The sequence below is a fragment of the Oenanthe melanoleuca genome, chromosome 12 (genome assembly GCF_029582105.1).
Source record: "Oenanthe melanoleuca isolate GR-GAL-2019-014 chromosome 12, OMel1.0, whole genome shotgun sequence".
NCBI lineage: Eukaryota > Metazoa > Chordata > Aves > Passeriformes > Muscicapidae > Oenanthe > Oenanthe melanoleuca.
Genome location: NC_079346.1, coordinates 4,584,261 through 4,603,948, shown reverse-complemented (window position 1 = coordinate 4,603,948; position 19,688 = coordinate 4,584,261). Strand labels below are relative to the sequence as shown.

Sequence of the window (19,688 nt, the reverse complement as noted above, 5' to 3'; positions counted from 1 at the left end):
TTCTTCAGTTTTTCTCCTTAAAAATTCAGGATTAAATGATATGCTAAACCCTGAGTTATCTCATTAATGATACTGTTAAGATTAACAGCAAAAATTAAACATTTCTGTTATTACTTAATGGCTTTTAAAAATGTATTGCCTTAATATTTACAATCAGACTCTTAAGATTAATAATGCTGATTTGCCACCTCCCTATCACAAACCATTGCTCACACTTACCCAAATTCCACAGAACTTTCCAAAGAAAAAAATTACACCTGAAATTACATCTTGACCAGTTCTGAAGTAAAAAGGAAAGAAACAACATTCATCCATAAATTATTTTTTATTCCAAATCCAACTCTTGGTTTACATTGTACAGGAAACAGGCAATCCCAAAAGCATTCAGGACTTGCAACATTACACTAAGTCCCAAAACTGAATCCATCACACTGATGCCAAGGTGCTCCTTAGACTCTAAACTTGGGTGAACTGGAGAGACCAAAAAGAAATTAAAAAAAAATCAGAAGTAGCAAGGAACAAGAGTCCCATGATCTGTTAGGAAAACTTAACCCAGAGCTGTATCCTGCCTTAAGGCCAAGTGGCCCAAGAGTCTCATGGCTTCCCTCAAATTCCAACATCCAGACAGACCCAAGATGGTCCAGATGCTCTTCAAGCCACAATCCAGAGCTCTGCTGCTGTCCAAACTCCCTCAGGATTTATTGGCAAAACCCAAAACTCCAACCCAACCTCTTCTGCTGCCAAGAAAACCTTGTACTATTTGTAAAGTTCATCAACACAATCAGTCTTTTCATCCTAGCAATATTAAGCCATAAAGGCTGAATAACATGTTGGCCATCAACTGTTGACACTGCACTCAAATTTGCTGAAACTGGTGAATGCTGGCAGGATATTTTGCCCTTGGATTAAGTCCCTGCAGCCCATCCTGCACACATATGTTCAACCATTTGTTTTAGTGATCACTTGAAAGAGCAGCTCCTCATTAGCTGCTCCTGTGCAGCCTCAAGCACTCACTCACTGCTTCAGCAGCATCACCTGCACCCCAGGAAGTTCAATATATACAGAGATTTTCACACACCAATCTTCAAATGCCCAGCACTAAAGCCAGCAGGATCACCTCTGAATGACTCTTAAGTAAATAGACCTGAATATCACTTTGGACCTCAGAACATCAACTTGTCATGGCAGGAAAAAGAAACATGTGACTCCAAGAAATTAATAGTATTTAAAACATTTGCCTCTAAAACCTGGCAAACTACCAAAACATTTTAATTTTTTTTTTTTTTTTTAATTAAAAAGCTTTTTTATTAAAAAAAATATGTGCACAGTTCATAATTAAATGTCTTCTTTCCTTTGATTGGTTTCATTCAAACACAGACATTTTACTGGCTTAAGTTTTACACTTTTTTTTACTTTAAAAAAAAACCACACAAGGTAAAAACCCCAACAGACACATACAAATACAGGTATTGCTCAAGGGTTTGGGGTTTTTTCCCCCTCATATTAAGAAGTGCAATTTTGCTTCTATGGTCCTTTAAAGTGAAACAGTTTTCCCCCTCAGTAAAACAACACTCTCCAGGAAGAATTGCACCACATACACAAAATATATGAAGGTCTCAGCTCTAGCCAGCTTCCCCTGTGCACTGATTAAGGTCATGAGAGATCTATATGAAAATTGTGCTTACAGTAACTCATCCCCAGCAGTACAGACAGGTCTGTAAATGCAGCCACACTCTGTGAAATTGCTGGGGAAGGGAAGTCAATACCATCTACAATTAGAGCAGTGAAATGTTTGTATTTACCAGAACTCTCCTGCTTTTCCATACAAATGAGTGCCTGCCCCAAACCACCAGGACTGTATGGCTGAATGGGGACACATTCCCCAAAAATCCATAATTTAACATGGAACTCTAGGTTTTATCCCACTGAACTTGCTACTACCTTTATTTTCCTCACTAGAACATCTCAGCTTCAGGGGGAATTTCAAAAATAACTCAGCTTTGGTTTAATATTCCCTTCACTGAAAACAGTGAACTATGCTACTGGATTTGGAAAGATTTCATTTAAAAAGTTTTCTGGATTAACTCTTCAAAATTTTGAAGAAACAAGAATATTAAAAATTAGGCTTTTAGTGACTCCAAGAAAAATGATCTTCATCAATGCATTTCCTTTCAGCTGCAGCTGAAAGACACTCTACACATTTTATCATTTGTCCTTAAAAAAACTAGAAGGCCATTCCCTTTAGAATCCTCAAAAAAATCAAGTTTTATTCCAATTTGCCCAAGTTTTCCAATGCAGAGTGCTGGTTTTTGTGAAAATAGAAAATGCCCAGATTACCTGAAATTTGAAATACTCACTTAGGAAAATATTTACCTGCTCTGAGAGAGAAAACTGACTGAACCTACTGTGCACCTACCTGTGTGTGAACCTCTTGTATTGGAGCATTTATAACTACAGGGACAAGAGTCAAAGTTTACATTTAAATGCAAAATCATAAGACTGTGCTCTCTAATGTGAAAATGTTTCTAAATTTAAAGTACAAGCTTGAAGTGTCTGTTGACCCTGGATCTACCTCAGAAAACCTTACATGAAATGGGTGGACATATCTTTGTATAAAGAGCATTTCAGAATCTGGAATGTAGAAATACAGTGCAAAAAAAAAAACTAGAAACAGTCTGAAAAAATAGTTTTTACATATTAAAACCTCCCAGATTAGAAAGGAATTATAAAGACAAGGTACAGTGCTAAGAAGTGGTTTGACAAATTAACAATGGGTTATTTCCCTCATAGGGGGAATTTTTTTTTTTACAGGGCAAGGGGGAATGGCTTCAAACTGACAGGGAGTGGGTTTAGATTGGATACAAGGGATAAATTCTTTAATGTGAGGGTGGTGAGCCCTGGCACAGGGTGCCCAGAGAAGCTGTGGCTGCCCCTGGATCCCTGGAAGTGTCCAAAGCCAAGCTGGACAGAGCTTGGAGCAGCCTGGGACAGTGGAAGGTGTCCCTGCCATGGCAGGGGGTGAAATGAGATGGTCTTTAAAATCCCTTCCAACACAGGTAATTCTGTGATTAATTAAAAACAGTGTTTCAGTCAGAAGTCTAATTCAGAATTCATCGTGTTTTACCCTAAACGGCCACTTGGAATGCTGTGAAACATGATTTGCAGCCAGAAGCACCAAATACATAAATTCTTCCACATCAAAGGAGTAGTTTGTAAATTTTGGATGTTCTCCCAGTGTTGGGTGGTGTCCCTAGAAAAACAAGATAAGGACTTTCAGACAGAAGAAGAAAAAAAAAAAAGACCAATACATCTTCCATTCAAAAAAGCAAGAAAAAAATGGAGGATCTGCCATTTTAATTTATTATTTCTGATCTACTGATCTGAGGCAAAAAAATCAGCAAAGGAACTGCATAACAGCCATGCTATGAATGGTTCATGGCCAATTAATTTCATTGCTCTTCTTCCCTCAGCCATTAATATCAAATGATTTCTTAATCTTAACAGGGAAGTTAATTTGGCCTGAAGAATTAATATCATCTTTCAAATACCAGAACATGGGTAGGTAAAGCAGGATAGCTGTGAAGTCCTTCAGTTACAGCACCTTCCAGTGGGGCCATCCTTACCTTGTCTTGAGGGAATACTTTATTCCTTTTCCTCCAAGTGATGTAATGAATGCCTCTCAGCCTTGCCAAATCCAGGTAACAACGTTCATCCTCACAGTTGTATCTAGGGACAGGCAGGAAAAACATATTTACCTACAGAGATTATGCTGAAGTTACCAGGGTGGAAAAATGAAATGTCTGTTGTCCAGTTCTAAGGTACCAGAACCATGGACAAGTTCTGCTCCACTGAAACAGCAAGGGCTGCCTTCTGCTCTCAGGATGTGGCCTTGGAGGCAGTTTGAGGAACATCTGCATGTCAGACATGTCCCTGTCCAGCTGCAGCAGCTCTTGGACATGTGAAAAACAACCCAACCCTGAGTTTCTGAACTTGTTTGGAGACTGGACAAAACATTCTTGAGCCAGGACTATGCTGCAAAACACCAGTTCTGCAGCCTTCCCACAGCAGAATTTCCCAGGATGGAGAATTCAGAGTTCTTCTAACAAGCATTCTGGATTTCTGCTTTCTTCTGTAGGTTGGAGTGTCTGCTAACACCCCACCTTGTGACAAAATAAGTTTAAAAGGAAGCTACAAGAGAAATTTAGGCAAAACACAGCACAGAACTGACCTTGGCCAGCAAGTTGGAGCTCATGTCCTGAGCAGAACAAGGAGGATAGAAAAATCTCCAGGGGCTTGCTAGCACATAATCAATTAATATCAATAATAGTCCTGGACATGCACATAATCAATTCACCTGGATCACTAAAACATCATTGGATCTCAGACTCACCAAGCAGAACCTGAACAATGAGGTTTTCTCATGGTTTGCCATTTTCCCATTATATTTATACCATGGAAGATTAAGAAATCACAGGCTTAGCCTGCATGATATAATTACACTGCATTTTATAACGAAAGCTTTCTCTGTTTTGATCCCCAGGAGAAGAGGCTGCCAAATATGAACTCTAAACAAGGCTGCAAGACAAACATTCATGGTCAAATACCAGGAAGGGAGAGGCTTCACTAACACACAGCAACAAACAGAGGGGGAAGGAGGGACAGACAGACTTACAGCTCAAACACAACAGCCCAGTCTGGCAGAAAGAGCAGGTGGGTCAGTCCAGCTCCATGGATCCCAATGAATATATCAGAGTTGTGGGTAATCCTCAATTGCTCCGAAAATTCAAGTTCCCTGCAGACAACACACCAAAAGTGGTGATGATGTGGCAGCTCTACCCACCCCAGCAGAAAACACAAAATTGGCTAAAGGGAATACTGAAAGAGAGAAGTGATTTTTCAAGGAACAATACTGAGAATCACAAATGTGCAGCCAGCAGTAACTCAGCATGGAAGTAAAAGAAATGCAGGCATGTTTCAAAACTTCACAAGAATTTGTTTCAAAAATATTTTTGTCAACTTAAAGTTTTTGTAAGTTTAAGGGGTTTTTCTCTTTTTACTTCCTTTTTAAAAAAAAATGCATCATCTTAAAAAAACCAAAAACCATGAACAAAATACCCCAAACAAAACCTAAAACCCAGCAGAAAAGACCTGTTTCTGAAGTGCATTCAGTAAAATACACAAATAAACTTCCTCCCACTGTCTGTGTTTGGCCAGAACACGGATGTCTCAGTGCTGCTCCAGTTTCTCACTCTTCCTGCATGATTCATGACAGCTGCAGGTGGAGCTGCTGCCATTTGGGACAGGCATGCATGGTTTGGGAACTTTTCCTTCAATCCATTTCTCCCTGGCACAGTGCCTACTACACCTGGCACCACAAACTGACAGCAAATAATCAGAGTTATTATTGATTACTGAACTAAGGCTGATAAAATAAGACTTTGGCATCATACAAGGGAAACTCCTGTTAACAGTTATTGCAGAGCCATTTGCACAAAGTTGATGGGAGCACAGCTGGCTCTGGGAGAGGGAGCAAAAGGGATTTCAAACCTTTAACCTGAGCCTGCTGACCCTAAGCAGTGCATTATGGAATGGGTGTGCTTGACTACCTGACCCAACACTTTCCTTCCCAACCCTTGGGTTTTGCCCAGGTTGGACCTGGGACAGACAGAGCTGTCAGCAGCACCAGCTCACACCAGCTTCCTCCACCAACTCACTTGTACTTGTAGTCCACCACTCTCACCTCCAGCGTTGACACTGTTTTCAAAGCATTCACAAGCTGGGGAGAACAATAAAAAGACAAGGATTTGGTGTCCTCCTTCAGTTAATTGCTCCCTTGCACTCCTGACCTGGCAAAGATAAAACCAACTTCTCTCTTTGCCATGGTACCAGAACACAAATTGTGTGCATCAGCTGAGGACAGCCCAGCAGACAAAGCACAAATCCTTTGCTCTGTCTGCTCTGCCACTGAGCTACTGCATCACACAAGCCTCAGTTTCTCCCTACATAAGGTGGGGATGATAATCCAAATTCATTTTTGTCAGGCACTAACAGCAGAGAATGAAAACATTATGAAAATATTAAATATTATCATTTTAGCATGAAAGAAGTTTTACACAAGTCCATGAAGTTGCACGATTCAAAACCATAAATCAATATGAAAATTCATTATATTCTGAGTGCACAAACTCTGATACAAGGGCTTGTGCACTCCAGTCTGCAGGCATTGCAAAGGGTTTTGTTAGACTTCAAATAGATGCTACAAATAAAAGGAATAATCTGAAAGTGAAATAATTTCATTTTATCAGAAGATCTGCAGTGTCTGTTTGCTCAGAGGAAATACTTTTAGTATTACATTTGTAGTCTTCCACTGGATATTTAGAAAGGGCAGCAAGGTTCAGTGTCTGGGGTATAAAATGGAGACTGCTTAGAAGACATTTTAGAACAAATTAATATAAACATTGGACATATTTGTCCAAGATTTGCCAGAAAATAGATGTTTTGGCTGCACCTGAAAAAAAACCAACAATCCAATGAGCAAAATTTAACTTCTAATAAATCTCTTTTAAAGATAAAAAGGACCACACCTCATTCTGGTTTAATATTTTCCGGTAATCTGTGCTGCGGGCGAGGATGGTGACTCGAATTTTCCCATCCTGAAAAGAAAGAAGCAGCAGTGTATTAGCTGAGAGGCAGCCCTCACAAAAAAAACAATCCCAAACTCTGCCATATTTACTTCTGGCAATTATTAGGAGCAACTAAATATGCTCCTTCCACATGTAATAAATAGATGATGTAACCACCTTAAAATTCACATCGTATTTTCTGACAGATTCAAAGCAACAAAAACTTTGTGAAAGTCTGATTATTAACTAAGAACTAAATATTTTCTGCAAGATTTATTTTGTTCAGTACAAAAGAGCCTTTGTATTACACATTATATGGCAGTTTTTTAAAGCAGGAAAGCAGCTTTCTGGATGGCTTGTGCACAAGTTCCTTGGGAAAAAAAAAATATTTTACTTCTATAACAGTTCCTCCTTTTACCTCTTTTAATTAATTGGGCTCACAGGGGTGAGCATTCCAAGTGAAATAAAGAGATTTAACTGCATGGCTCCCATTAGTGTCAGCAGGAGAAGCATAACTAAATGCCTGTGCAGAGCTCTGAATGTGCTCCTCAGCAATAATATGTGGGCTACTCTCCAACTAGCCCAGAACTGCTCTGGCCACCAAGGCAAGGGGCAAAAACCATCAGAGTAAGCAACAGAGAAGCCCAGACCAGACAGAGGGTGCTGGGCAAGCAGGGAAGGACCAGATCCCACATCTGAGCTCAGCAGTATCCAAGGGGATGATAAAGGAAAAGCTCTGCTCTGCAGGATCCCCACTGCTGCTCCCTGCAACGTGTCTGACTCGGCTAGGAAGGACACAAAGGCACAGAGAATGGATACAGAGACCCTAAGGGGGGAAAGGAGAACGCTTTAAGGTCTGTCCTACAGAAATAAAACATAAGGGTAACTTCCACAAACATGCACAAATGTTCTCTGAAGGCCTTAACATGGAAAACCCAAACCCTAAACATGACAGGAAAGCACAAAAGGTCCACAGATACACCCCCATTCCCCACTGGGTTCAGTTTGCTACTGATGTTCTCTGGCAGAAGCACCAGCTCCATATTACAGTTGCATTATGCAGCTTTCACACCTTGGGTCCTTCCTGGGTAATATTTAATCTGTGTAGCACATGCTGAGAAAAGGCTCTGAACAGCCCTGTACCATGACAGCCAGAGATCTGAAATTAAAAAAGCAATTGTTAATATACAGAGTTATTTTGCTCAGAAAACTGAGCTTTGTGACCAGGTTTTTACCATTCTGTGGAACAAAAGCCCAGTATCATGCACTGTGCTATTCACTGCAACACAAGTGGCACTTTCACTTAAAAAGAAATAAAACTCTCTAGTGCTAGAGCCTGAGTGTGTGAGCTAATACCCTCAGGGAAGTCTGACTGTGCTCAGGCTCTTGTGCTCTGCAAAAATACCAGTTAGTTCACAGTGCCCACCCATTAAAGTAGAATAATTTGCACCTCCTGAGCTGTGACACAGGAGGCTGCACACAACCAGCTGGAATAACTTTAAAATCCCAATCTTTAGGGAAGATCATTCCATTAGATGTTGGAACTTTCACTGCAGTGTATTTCATGATGCTGGAGGGATTCCCCAGCTCAGATTCCACCCTGCCACACCCTCCTGGTGAGAATGGATGGACAAAGGGACTCACCAGGGGTGTGTTGTAGAACAATCCATATCTCATCCGGGGCAGCAAGGAGAACACGGCTTCCTTAAAGCACACCTGGCAAGGGGATCATGGAGTTACAGCCAGCCCACTGCTGCCTTCCCCAGCCATTCCCTGCAGCCTGCTCCTAATGAGCCAGCAATTCCTGCCAAGGACAGCCTGGCTTCCTGGCTGTGCAGATGAATAGAACAAAGATCCCAAAACAGCTCTCCCTAGGGACGTGCAAGTGTGGGAAGAGGTGGTGAAAACACCCCGAATCAGAACAAACACGGACTAAAGAGAGGGAAAAGAGTTAATGAGTTCACTACTAGATTGAAGAGGCAAAAATGAGCTCTGAATGAATGGATGCATTTTTTTGTGTAATTTTTTTTTTTAATGATAAGCAGCAGGAATGCCAATAGTTACCTCAGGAGGAATCAGAAGACTTTAGAAAGACTATTTGATAACCCTTAACTTCAGTTAGGAGTCCTGCAGAAGCAAAACCTATCCAGAAATACCACCTCACAGGACATAAAAGTTAGGTCCATCCATATAAAGGATAGACAGAATCAGATTACAGTTCTTGTTTCTGAGGTAGAATGTTATACTACACAAATTAAACATGCATGGAAAGCATTAATGCTTTCCTCTGGAACACCCATGACCCCAAGCAGCTTGAGAAGTTGTCATATTTTCTCCCAAGTGACTCTAAATTAAAACAAAATATAGAATCCCATACCCTTTTAGAGTCAAAGGTTTTCAAGTGAATTATTTCATAGTCAGTAAATGCCTTCCATGTCTCACTGAACAGGTCACCATAGCCATATGAGCTCTAGGAGGAAAGCAAGAAAAACAAGGGTACAACAGTTACATAAATGCATATTAGAGCCTCTCTTCATGATTTACAGGTTCTGTATATCAGTTTTAATACAGTTAATATGTGCAACACCACCACAGGACCCAAGGTAGCCTAGAACAGAACACAGCACCAAACTGTGTTTGCACTGGCAGGTAACTCAAATTACCTCTCAGGTGGTTAATATTTAATAAAAACTTCTATAAATTAGCCAACTAGACAATTCCTTCAATAGCAGATTATAATTTCTGAGTTAAGAGTGAGAATTCCTTACTACTTTTCCCAGGGTCAACAGAACACAAGTTAAATCTGAAGTTGCACAAACACAGGGATGGTAGAAAACCTAAATTTCAACATCTGAGATTAAAAAAAAAAAAAACAACCCTGGGAATTCAAGTTCAGCACTGAAGTTTGAGGTAAAACGCCACAACAAGCTGGTTTTGCCTTTGCCTGTTTTGGGATTGTCATTTGTATATGTCACATGTATCACAAATTGAAGGAAACTGTCTGATTTGGTGGAAGGAACAGCCAAGAGGTTTCTATTCAGAGCAGTAAAAAAGTTCCTCCTTTAAAAGTTCTGTGGGGAACTTTTAGAGAGCCATGTACTCCCTAGAGCATGATCCCAGCAGCAGGGGCTCCTGCCTTCAATCTGCACCTTTCCTGCACCCCCCAGGGCTGAGCCACCACCTCCTGCTCTCTGAATGCAATTAAATCTGCCCCCAGCAGCCCCGGTGCAGATTCTCACCAAAGCTTCCTTTCAGCTCTGGGGCTGGCTCAGGCTGCTTGGGAAGTTGTCTGGGAACACTCTAAATAGGAAATTTGAAAATAGGACTGCAAATGATAGCAGGAGAGAACAGATATCTGGTGAAATGTAAAGGAATCTAAAGGGCTCAGATTTCCTTCGGTTCAAGAGGCCTTCCTCTTGTTCTGCCATTAGGTTTTAATGAATTTTACATTCCAGACTCCCTTCTGGCCATGTATTACAAGAACTGCTCTCCCAGATTAGAAGTGGAGAACTGATGAAAGCACCACTTTCTAACCCTCTCTGGTCTCCTTAAAAGTGCTTTATAAACATTTCTTCCCTGCACACCAACACCCAGTGGAATTCCTACTCATTTTCTGCTTTGTTTAACCTACATCTAAGGGCATTACTCTTTAATAAGAACAGTAGCTAGGAAGTGTGGCCAAATCTAATTACATCAAGGTAAAAAAAAGAGAATTAATAATAAGCTCAAGTCCACCTTTAGATGAGTACAGACAGTTCATCAGCAGTTGACTGGTGCCATCACCTGGTTTTACACAGCAATGAACTCCAGCTGCCTGAGCAGGTAATGCTCATTTAAAATTGTAACAGTGTGGCTCTACAAACTTTGAATGGTGCATTTGAAAGAGTTATTTGATTCTGCAACACGATATAAGACAAAGAGTTGCTTTTCAGAGTAATTTACCATGCTGAAAGACACCTGATCTTTTCAGAAAGCCATCAGAGCTGGATTAACAGCTCCCTGTGCAACACCTAGAGGGCTCACTCACCTGACAGATGGCACTGATTTTAGCTTTAAAATACAATAGAGTTAGAAAAAAGAGTTTCTTCTGGCCAAACAGGTTTCTCATTAAACAGCAAGCAGGGAATATTTACCATTCTCTATTGAAGTTTAGTTGTCCTAGCACAAAATGCTGAGAGAGAAAACTCAGCACTTTATGATCACAAAAGAGGTGTGGGACAGTGTCATATTCAAAAACTGTTGTTTCTGGACCATATAATATCTGGCATATTACATATTGCCCAGTCGTGTTTTATTTAGTTTAATACCCTCCTACACAACTTAAACACTGTCCAATAAAACTAATATTACCCAAACACAGTCATGGTTTCAACTCAGCAGCCCCACTTAAAAACTTGTTTAATATTATCATGGCAATATGAGAGGTGATTGAGGGAACTGCAAGAAGGCTACTTAAAGGAATTAAATATTAAACACTGTTTTAATATATAAGGATTTAATTTAGCTGTTTTCTTTACTGCAGGCTGCACACTGCTGATTTACAAGACTGCAAAAAATGCAAGACTGCATTTCATTTTAAATACAGGAGAAACAGTTGAGCAAATCTACTTCAATATTCCAAGAGAAAAGAGCCTACAAAAACCAGTTAAAACTTCAAATGCTACAGATTAGAAATATTGATCAGGTTATTTTTGAGGTTACACCAAAAAATAAGGTATATGTACTAGCATAGCTGAGCATTCCAACAGCACATGGTTTATCGTAGAAAATCTGTTTTCTAACTATTACTCATGCCCCTGTAATAAAAGGATTCAGAAATTTATCAGTTGCACATGGCTATGCCCATGAGAGAGCTGAGGATTGGCTACTAAAACCTTCAGAGTCTCTATAAAGCAGAAGTAAAACCCATCACAAATATGTTGAAAGCACAGCAGACTTACAGTGTCCCACATGACTATGTTGACATCAGTACTGAAGGAATTATTGATATGCTGGGTAATGTAAAGATTGACAAAATCACAGAAGTGATGGTACATATTAACACCTGAAAAAGAAAGAACTGTTAGCAAAACACTGCATTACTTGCTCCACTTTTATTGGTTTATGCATTTTTCCTGATTAGCATCCTGCATTTTATATTAGCCTCCTCTGCTTCTGCCACCTTGAATCCTCCTAATACAACCTAAAAAAAGGAACCTCTAAAAGGAAGGGATCAAGGAAGGAAATCTGAGGTAAAATGTGTTTTTTAAAAGTACAAAAGAGTTAGAAGAGTGGCCAAAAGAAAGAATAAGATGAGCTTCATGTGCTATTTCTCTTTACAGTCTGCAGCTGATTTCTGAAGGATATGAAAGCATCTCCTGCTTTAACACAGCCCAGTCAGACACAAGGAAACATGAGAACTCCAGCACAGGTCTGGGCTCTGCTTTAGTGGGGCTGAGGGAAGCTCAAGACAGAACTTGTATTTTCACACAAGCCAAAGCCCAAATCACTCCTCAGCTCTTCTCTCTTGCTCATCCCTGGTGCACAAAAACCTCCCATGAAACAAAGGAGGGAGCACAAAGGAGGTAACACAGTCCAGTTCCATTCAAGCTTGGCTTAAAATGTCAGGCAGTGGCAGGGGAGGAGGAGGAATTGAACCACAGCTGGGACAGGACATGGGCACCCAGCCCAAACACAGCTCAGCCCCTGCAGCTGCTTGGTCTGGCCACATCCTCAACACCTCCTCCACCAACAAAAAGGCTGGTGAAGCTCAAAAATGTCAGATTCCTGAAGGTTTCTGAGTGCTGCCCCTCTTGGAGCAGCACTTCTCTTCCCTGTCATCAGTGCCCCCAGTCCTGCTGCTGAGCACCTGCTGCAGGACACAGACACCCACTGTGTTTGATGGGATGGAACCATGCAGAAACACAGTCAGAACAGCCCTTGGCACAAAGTCAGACTCTGCCAAACCACAGTCCAGAGAACAGCCATGTAGGGCAAAAACAGGAAATCATTCTGATTTTTTTTTTAAATCATCTGTGGGAAATTATAAGATTTTCAAATTTTGGTTTCCAAGTTCATCACTGGAACTACACCAAAAAGAAGAACTAAAAAGGAGCTAACAAACACATCATTTTTCATTTTACAAGTGAGCTTAACTATCACAAAGGCATAATGTAGATGGACAAGTTGAATGAGTTTTTTTACTGCAGTACCAAAAAAAATAAACTAAAGATACCAATTACCTGCATCTAATTTCATGAAGTATGTTGGCTTTTCAATAACAATGTCACACATCCCATCTTCTAGAGGCCTGAAGTCTAATGCAGTGAATGTCTGGAGTTCTGCAAACCTAGAAAGATTCAATCACACAGAATGTCCTTTGACATCAACACATTTAAACAAATGTACTTCTCATGTCTCAGGTTTAGTAACTGTCCTTCCAGCCCATTTCAGTTAGCAGGACTGCTGCAAACTGATAGAGTCTGACAATTAAAATGATTTGAAATTATAACAGAAGGTTCTTCAGGGCTTCTAGAGGTTAAACATTGCCTTTGATCTCTGGAGTGAACAGCACCTTTGATCTCCAAATCAAGGCAGCAGGGATGTAGCAGAGCCTCAGAGCCTGGATCTGTGGCTCCACCCAACCTGATCTGCCTTGCCAAAGAGACTTAAGCAGAGATTTCCATGCTTTGGTTGGAATACTGAATGCAGAGGCAGTATTTATTGCTCCTGCATCTAAACAAGGATGAGCACTTGTGATGACAGTAGCAGGTAGAGGAGAAGTCTTCCTCCTCTGCAGCAGTTCTTGACTTAAATTAAACATCAATGAGAAATGGGGAAAGAAAAAGAAACTACAAGCAAAGGATAAGAATAAATTATTATATGGATGTTAATGGCTCCAGTTCCTTCATCAATTAACTGGCAAGGCAGCTTTGAAGTGCTAACATGCAAACTGTGATGCTCTGCACTTCCTACTCAGCCTGTGGACTCAGCCCACCCCACATTCCCAGCACAAGCTCCATGTGAGCACATATCCAGATCATCCTCACCAAGGACTCTGAACTCACTTCAAGGCACCTCACCACAGAACCATCACCCCTTGTACACACAGATTAGGCACAGCACCAGCACCTTGCCCAGAAAACACCTGGAGGTTAGAACTTCCAGCTGCAAGATGATTTCACACCTTTTGCTGCTGCAAATGAGGCAGGACACAATTACACACAGTGTGGTTCAGACTTTCTGCACAGATGTAACTGTCAGAGGTTTCTAACATGAACTCTCAAATTGACCTTAAGAGGAGCAGGTCTTTCCTCAGTATGAAATCCCCTACACACAGCTGGTAATGCCAATGACAAAAATCTGAAATAATTAGCAAGAGAACTTGGAAGCAGCCTTGACAAGAGATTCTTACCAAGATTGCAGAGGGCTCTTGCGCTGACCTTCAGCCAAAAATGCCTGAACGTCGAGGGTGCAATGACCACCAATTTCTCCCTTCTGGAAAAAGTCTTCTTTGAATCTAATGCAAATTAGAAAAGGTCTATCAACTTTTGTGCAACAGGGCTATAGTGCCCTGCAAGCTCAATTACATACTCAAGCCAGTGCTACTTAGTCTCAGTTCAGCAGGGCACTTCATACATATCTAAAACCTGAGTATTTTCCTCAGTGTAAATCAAGAATTTCCCATAACTCCCAAATAAAGATAGTGGTGTCTTTGAAGGTCTAGATATCATATAATCCACCCAGAGTGTTATTAAGAAATATTTACACATACCCACATGAGTATTTTAATTAAATTTTGCTTCATGACAGTGATGCCTCACTGTATGACAGGGACCATCTCTGGTTGTAGTTTTTGGGTTTTTATTAAAAGAAAACAGGTAAATTTAAATTTACCTCACTTCACTTACCTTACTTCACAAACCACTTTGCTACCCAAGGATTTTATACGATGTATGAAGAGTGAGGTATAAGAATAAATTTCCTGAACACAAGCTGCTAGCTAAAAGCACTGTCTAAATTAGCTTCCAGGACAGGCTGTAATGATGCAAAACCCATTTTGGAGGGTAATATCAGTCTCAGACATGAACCAGACCAAGATACTGATTTCAAAGACAAGGCAGAGGGTCATGCCAGCACCACAGACATAATTTTTTCATCCAGTTTCAAATATGTAGCTTTTTAATTCAGGATGTGGAAGATCCAGGTTCAGATCTCTCCTCAGTCACTCAGTATCTAAAATTGCAGCTCCTGGATCTATAAAGGCACAGGAAAGGCCTTGGTTCCTCAGACAAAAACAACTTATTTTGTATCATCTGACCAAGGAAGGGCATGGCTGAAGACACAGAAATGTCTTCCTCTCTTCCATCAGGGAGGATCTCAATCACCCATCATGATTCCATAAAACTGAGAACTTGGGTTTTTACACCACCAGCAGCAGTCAGCAGTAAAGAGGTGTAAACCTTTACAGGGCTTCAGCAACAAGCCTCTGATCAGCAGTAAAACCCATGGCAACAAGCAAACCAGCTTTGTTAAAGAAATTCTCAAATCCTTTTCCCTGCCACCCAGTTTTTGCTACAACACAGGCAAATCAGAGACCTGTCATGGTTTCTCTTCACAGCTCGTAAATCAATGTACAAGTTTGTTGCTCTGCAATGCTGAAGGTACTGGGAGCAGGTCAGAGATGAATCCCCCTGTTAAGAACAAGTAGAATTCTGTCAATAACAAAAACTATTTTTTAAAACAAGTGCAAAGTATCACACCTACCAGAAATACCTACTGTTGCTGCAGGCTTGCAATGGGTTTTCACTTCACTGAGCCTCTCTCGAACGTATCCAAAATCTGCTTGTTTCCAGAATATCTGCTGGGCTGTCTCAATGTCACTTGCCCTGATGAGAGAAGGACAGAAGAAACAAATCAAGGTCTGTTGCTCAATTCTAGTAATAACTTCAACAGATAACATTTTTCCACTGGAAGTGGAACAGAAGGACCAGCCAGTTATTTTATTGGCATTTAAGATGCCAAAACAGGAAACACTTATCAGCTGCATGTGAGTGAAAACATCAATGACAATTTAAAGCTATTCTCCCCTAAAAGGGTAGAATTTTTTTTCACATTTTTTCCTCTGTTTTTAAAGCTAAGAAAGGAAATACAGTTATTTTAGGAATCTGAATTCAAGGCTATATCAGAATAATGAAAACATTCTGTCAGGAAGTATTTCTAGCAGTATTTTCTTCCTTAAAAAGCTAAATTTTTAAAATCACATTGAAAGTCTCATTATGCATAAATGCATACATTTATATATATACACAGGTGTCCACAAAAAATCACTCTTTAAATTCTAAATATCACAATAATGTTTACTTCACAGCTATATCAAAGTGAGTACTATGCTATTTTTTTACCATAATGTACAGTAGACATTTAAAATTAAACTCACCATCCAGTTTCAATATAATCACACACTGGATAACTGAACCTGTTCTCTGATCTGCAAGATTTCTCATAACCCCAGCACAATTTAAGTTTCTTCAAGTGTTTCTGCAACACAGAATGACTGAATCAGATTTTGCAACAGGAAAATGGGAAATGATTTAAGTAAGTTGTTGGCTTTTAAATTACATCTTGCTCATAAATCTTGCATAAAAGGCTTTTGGTTTGGTCTGTTTTCAGAGTTTGAGAAACAACAGCCAGATTCTTCATGCACAGCAGAGGCTCCAAAGAGGACACAATGCACAACAATATTACTCTTGTCTTTTATATGTTCTGAAACAAAACCTTTCACTGACTAATTAGCAAGGAGACCAATTAATCACCATCTACAACTCCCAAGAATAAACCACCCCAATAGCATATTTGAACAAACAGAAAAAAACAAACTTACTTTATATGGGCAAAGAGCATCCTGCTTACAGATGTCAGCAACATGCTGGTTATTGTGCAGAAAGTAGGGGATATGCTCATCTGGCAAGTTGATGGCTTTGTAGCTGTAGAATGGCTCTTCTGGAATGTTTGGGAATTCAGCAGGATTTTCAGCTTGGGAATTAGCCAGAATTTCTTGCAGTAGCAATCCAAACACAAGCAACATAAACATGGCAACCTGTGAGTTCTGTACTTTATAAATAAAATAGGAAAAAATTAAATTAACATATTTGCAGCATTTCAAGCTCACAAGACAAAATTCAGTCAGAGTCAGACATATAGTCAAAGAATTTGTACTTGCATTTCTGGGGTGGTTTCTTTTTCCTGTGAAGACCAAACTTTCACTGAGAGGCCAGACTGCACAACCTCAGGATTATCTTTGAATCATTAGTCATTGAGCGTTATTACGCACTACAAACTCCCAGTCAAGCTAAAATGGGTGTGTTTACTTTAGCTAAATGCCAAGGGATCCTGAGAGTTCCATGTGGAAACTAAGTATAGAGCATGTAATATCCAATGAGAAGGGAGAAAAAGTAGAAAACTGGGGGGAGGGGTGAGAAAAGAAGGATTTTTATTTTTAAAGTATGAAAATAATACATTCTCCACTTTGAACTAATCATTAGCTGAGGGAAAAATAGGCAGACACCAATAGAGGGTGACAGATAAGTCTGTTATAGGATGCCTGTTTTTAGTACTTAATATCATGTTAAAGAAACTTGACTACTGAGTATATTCTATATATAATTTTATATATAATAGAAGTATATTTATATATATACATGTACACACACATCTGTATACCCTAAAGCTGACTGCATACCTTCCTGCTAATACAACCTTCTCATATAACACCCCTGCTTTGAACCACTCAGCTTCCTGAGGAAAAAAATGTATGGCCTGTATCTAAACTCCACCTTTTTTTGGTGTTATAATTTGCTAAAATTTGCATGCTTGCTTTCAACCAAAGCCTTTAGCAAAATTCCTACGATACAAGTAGTTTTACCTGTTTGGTTTGAGAGGAACCACTTCGAATTTCCCAGGTACAGAAAGCTAGAGTGGGGGAGGAAGGTGGAGTTATAAACGTGCTGCAGAAGGAGATGTCCTCAGGACACTGTCCTGTCCCTGGGGACACGTTCCCAGCAGAGAGAGCAGCTCCCTCAGCCCGTGCCGATCGTGACTCGGGTCCCTCCCCCGGGACACGGGGAATTTCCCAGGGATCACACCTCTGCCAGCACAAACCCTGCGGTGTGCCCGGAACACGCGGCTGAGCGCCGGCTGTGGGGCTGTCACTGCGGCGAGGTGCCGGCACCCTGCGCCAGGCCGTGCTGGGGACCGACCCGGACCCGGACCCGGACCCGGACCCGGACCCAGAACCGGACCTGGTGCCTGACCCACGCTTGCCATGCCCGTGCTGGACCCGGCACCGCATCGCATCGCATCTCAGCGCGCATCTCAGCGCGCATCTCACCGCGCACCTCACCGCACATCTCACCGCGTATCTCAGCGTATTTCACCGCATATATCACCGCGTATCTCACCGCGCATCTCACCGCGCATCTCACCGCATATCTCACCGCGTATCTCAGCGCGCCTCAGCCCCGCCGGCCCCGAGGAGCCCCGCGGCCCAGGGGAGCGGCCGCTGCTCCTGCTCGGCGCTCGCCGCCGGCCGCAATCCTCATGTCCGGGGCAGCGCTCGGCCCGGCCCCGCCGGGCTCCGGGGGAAGCGCCGTGCGGGTGCGAGGGAGGGACGGGCGGCACCGCCGGGACCGCCCCGCCCGGGGCGGCGGGACCGGGCAAGGAGGCAGGGAAGGAGGCAGGGAAGGAGGCAGGGAAGGAAAGCAGGGAAGGAAAGCAGGGAAGGAGCAGGGAAGGAGGAGCCTGCCCGCAGCGCCCGGGCGGCGCGGCTCAGGTGGGGCCCGCAGCGAAGGGCACCTGCCCGGGGGGAGCAGCGCCGGAGCAGCCGCGTCTTCCTTCTGCTGCCGGAAATTAAACGCTGCCGCCCCGGGAGCGGCGAGCGCAGGATGCGGAGGAAAAGGGCCTTTTCCTGCCGCGGCCCGGCAGGAAGCGCAGGCTCCGGCACCCCATTGTTCCAGGCGTCCCCCCGAGCCCAGCGGGCCGGGACCGCCGCGCTCACGGACAGCCCCAGGCGCAGGGACAGAGGTTCATCCCGCACCCGCCTTCGCCTTGACCCAATTCCCGCAGGGACGAGCGCCGGGGGAGGCACAGGCACCGGCACTAAAGAGCTTTGAAGCCTCCAGCACAGCCCAGACCTCTTCTCCCCGCGTTCCCAGGTGGGAAACGAGGAACAAACGCTCAGCCCGAGCCAGGAAGCTGCGGGCGCCGGCAGGAGCTGGCCCCGCAGGGACACCGCTCATCTGAATAAAGGAAATTGGTGGAAATGTCACATTATCCACAACTCCATCGCTGCGGTGCATTTAGAAACAAACCAGCCCCTCGTACGTAAATACCCACGGTACTGCAAGACTTCAACTGGCATCTGTAACTGTGTTCCAACTACATCTGGTGTCTTCTACCTTAAGTAATATTTTCCTTTCCCAGCACTAGGTTCACACCCACCCTCCCTCCCCAGAACTATTTTTAAGTATTTTCTCAAAGAGAACCAGAGCACACTGTTAGCGGAAAATTTTATTTTATGCTGACCAGTGCTTTTTACAGTTTATACATATTTTACAGCTAGAAACCAAGGGGTTTAATTTCTGTGATAACAATTTCACCTCATATTAAAGATCATTATAGCCCTTAGTAAAATGTAAGCACATAAATTACAAGAAATGTGTAGCTGGAAAAGAAATAGAACTAACCCTTCTCTCATGTGATTTTGACATGAGATTTTGAATATGGGCTCTTGAGTTCCTAAAGGAAGTGAGTACCAGAGTAATCTATTCCTCATTCAAACCCACCTACATCCACAGAGGTCTTTCCATGAGCAATTCAGCTCCCTCTGAACACTACATTGACTAACCCTTAAATAACCTTTCTTTATACTTGCATATGCAGTGAAAATGAAAGATAAATGAGTTGCTTTCAGAAGGAATGTTCTAAAATAATAAATTTAGACAAAAGTGAGTACTAGAATTCTAACCTAATTCCTTTCATTTTGCATGTTAGTCTTCTAGGCAATCTCAGTAAGAGTGATGAGTTGTG

At 41.9% G+C, this 19,688-nt stretch overlaps 1 protein-coding gene across 5 annotated transcripts; it reads right to left on the bottom strand.

Annotated features, from left to right (window-relative positions):
• Window positions 1-310: 310 nt before the first annotated feature.
• Window positions 311-18,317, bottom strand: EOGT (EGF domain specific O-linked N-acetylglucosamine transferase). 5 transcript variants are annotated; one of them, XM_056501248.1, is made up of 17 exons: window positions 18,098-18,317; window positions 17,527-17,573; window positions 16,486-16,715; window positions 16,042-16,142; window positions 15,382-15,490; window positions 15,201-15,295; window positions 14,017-14,121; window positions 12,845-12,951; window positions 11,564-11,667; window positions 9,001-9,093; window positions 8,268-8,339; window positions 7,696-7,782; window positions 6,585-6,653; window positions 5,715-5,776; window positions 4,673-4,792; window positions 3,624-3,726; window positions 311-3,250 (listed from the first exon to the last, which is right to left on the bottom strand). In XM_056501248.1, the coding sequence occupies exons 3-17, from the start codon at window positions 16,693-16,695 to the stop codon at window positions 3,104-3,106; spliced, it is 1,584 nt and encodes a 527-aa protein (XP_056357223.1). In that variant the 5' UTR covers window positions 16,696-16,715; window positions 17,527-17,573; window positions 18,098-18,317; the 3' UTR covers window positions 311-3,103. The 5 variants fall into 5 exon arrangements, with proteins under 5 accessions (XP_056357223.1, XP_056357222.1, XP_056357224.1 ...); XM_056501247.1 differs by having other exon boundaries at window positions 16,486-16,710; XM_056501249.1 differs by lacking the exon at window positions 18,098-18,317 and adding an exon at window positions 18,016-18,034.
• Between the last annotated feature and the right edge of the window lie 1,371 nt (window positions 18,318-19,688).

Coding starts and splice junctions, on each gene's coding strand:
- EOGT (XM_056501248.1), bottom strand. CDS start 16,695: ATGTTTATGTTGCTTGTGTTTGGATTGCTACTGCAAGAAATTCTGGCT. Junction 15,491..16,041: donor GATTATATTGAAACTGGATG/GTGAGTTTAATT, acceptor TTCTCTCATCAG/GGCAAGTGACATTGAGACAG. Junction 7,783..8,267: donor TGTTCTACAACACACCCCTG/GTGAGTCCCTTT, acceptor TTTTAATTTCAG/ATCTCTGGCTGTCATGGTAC.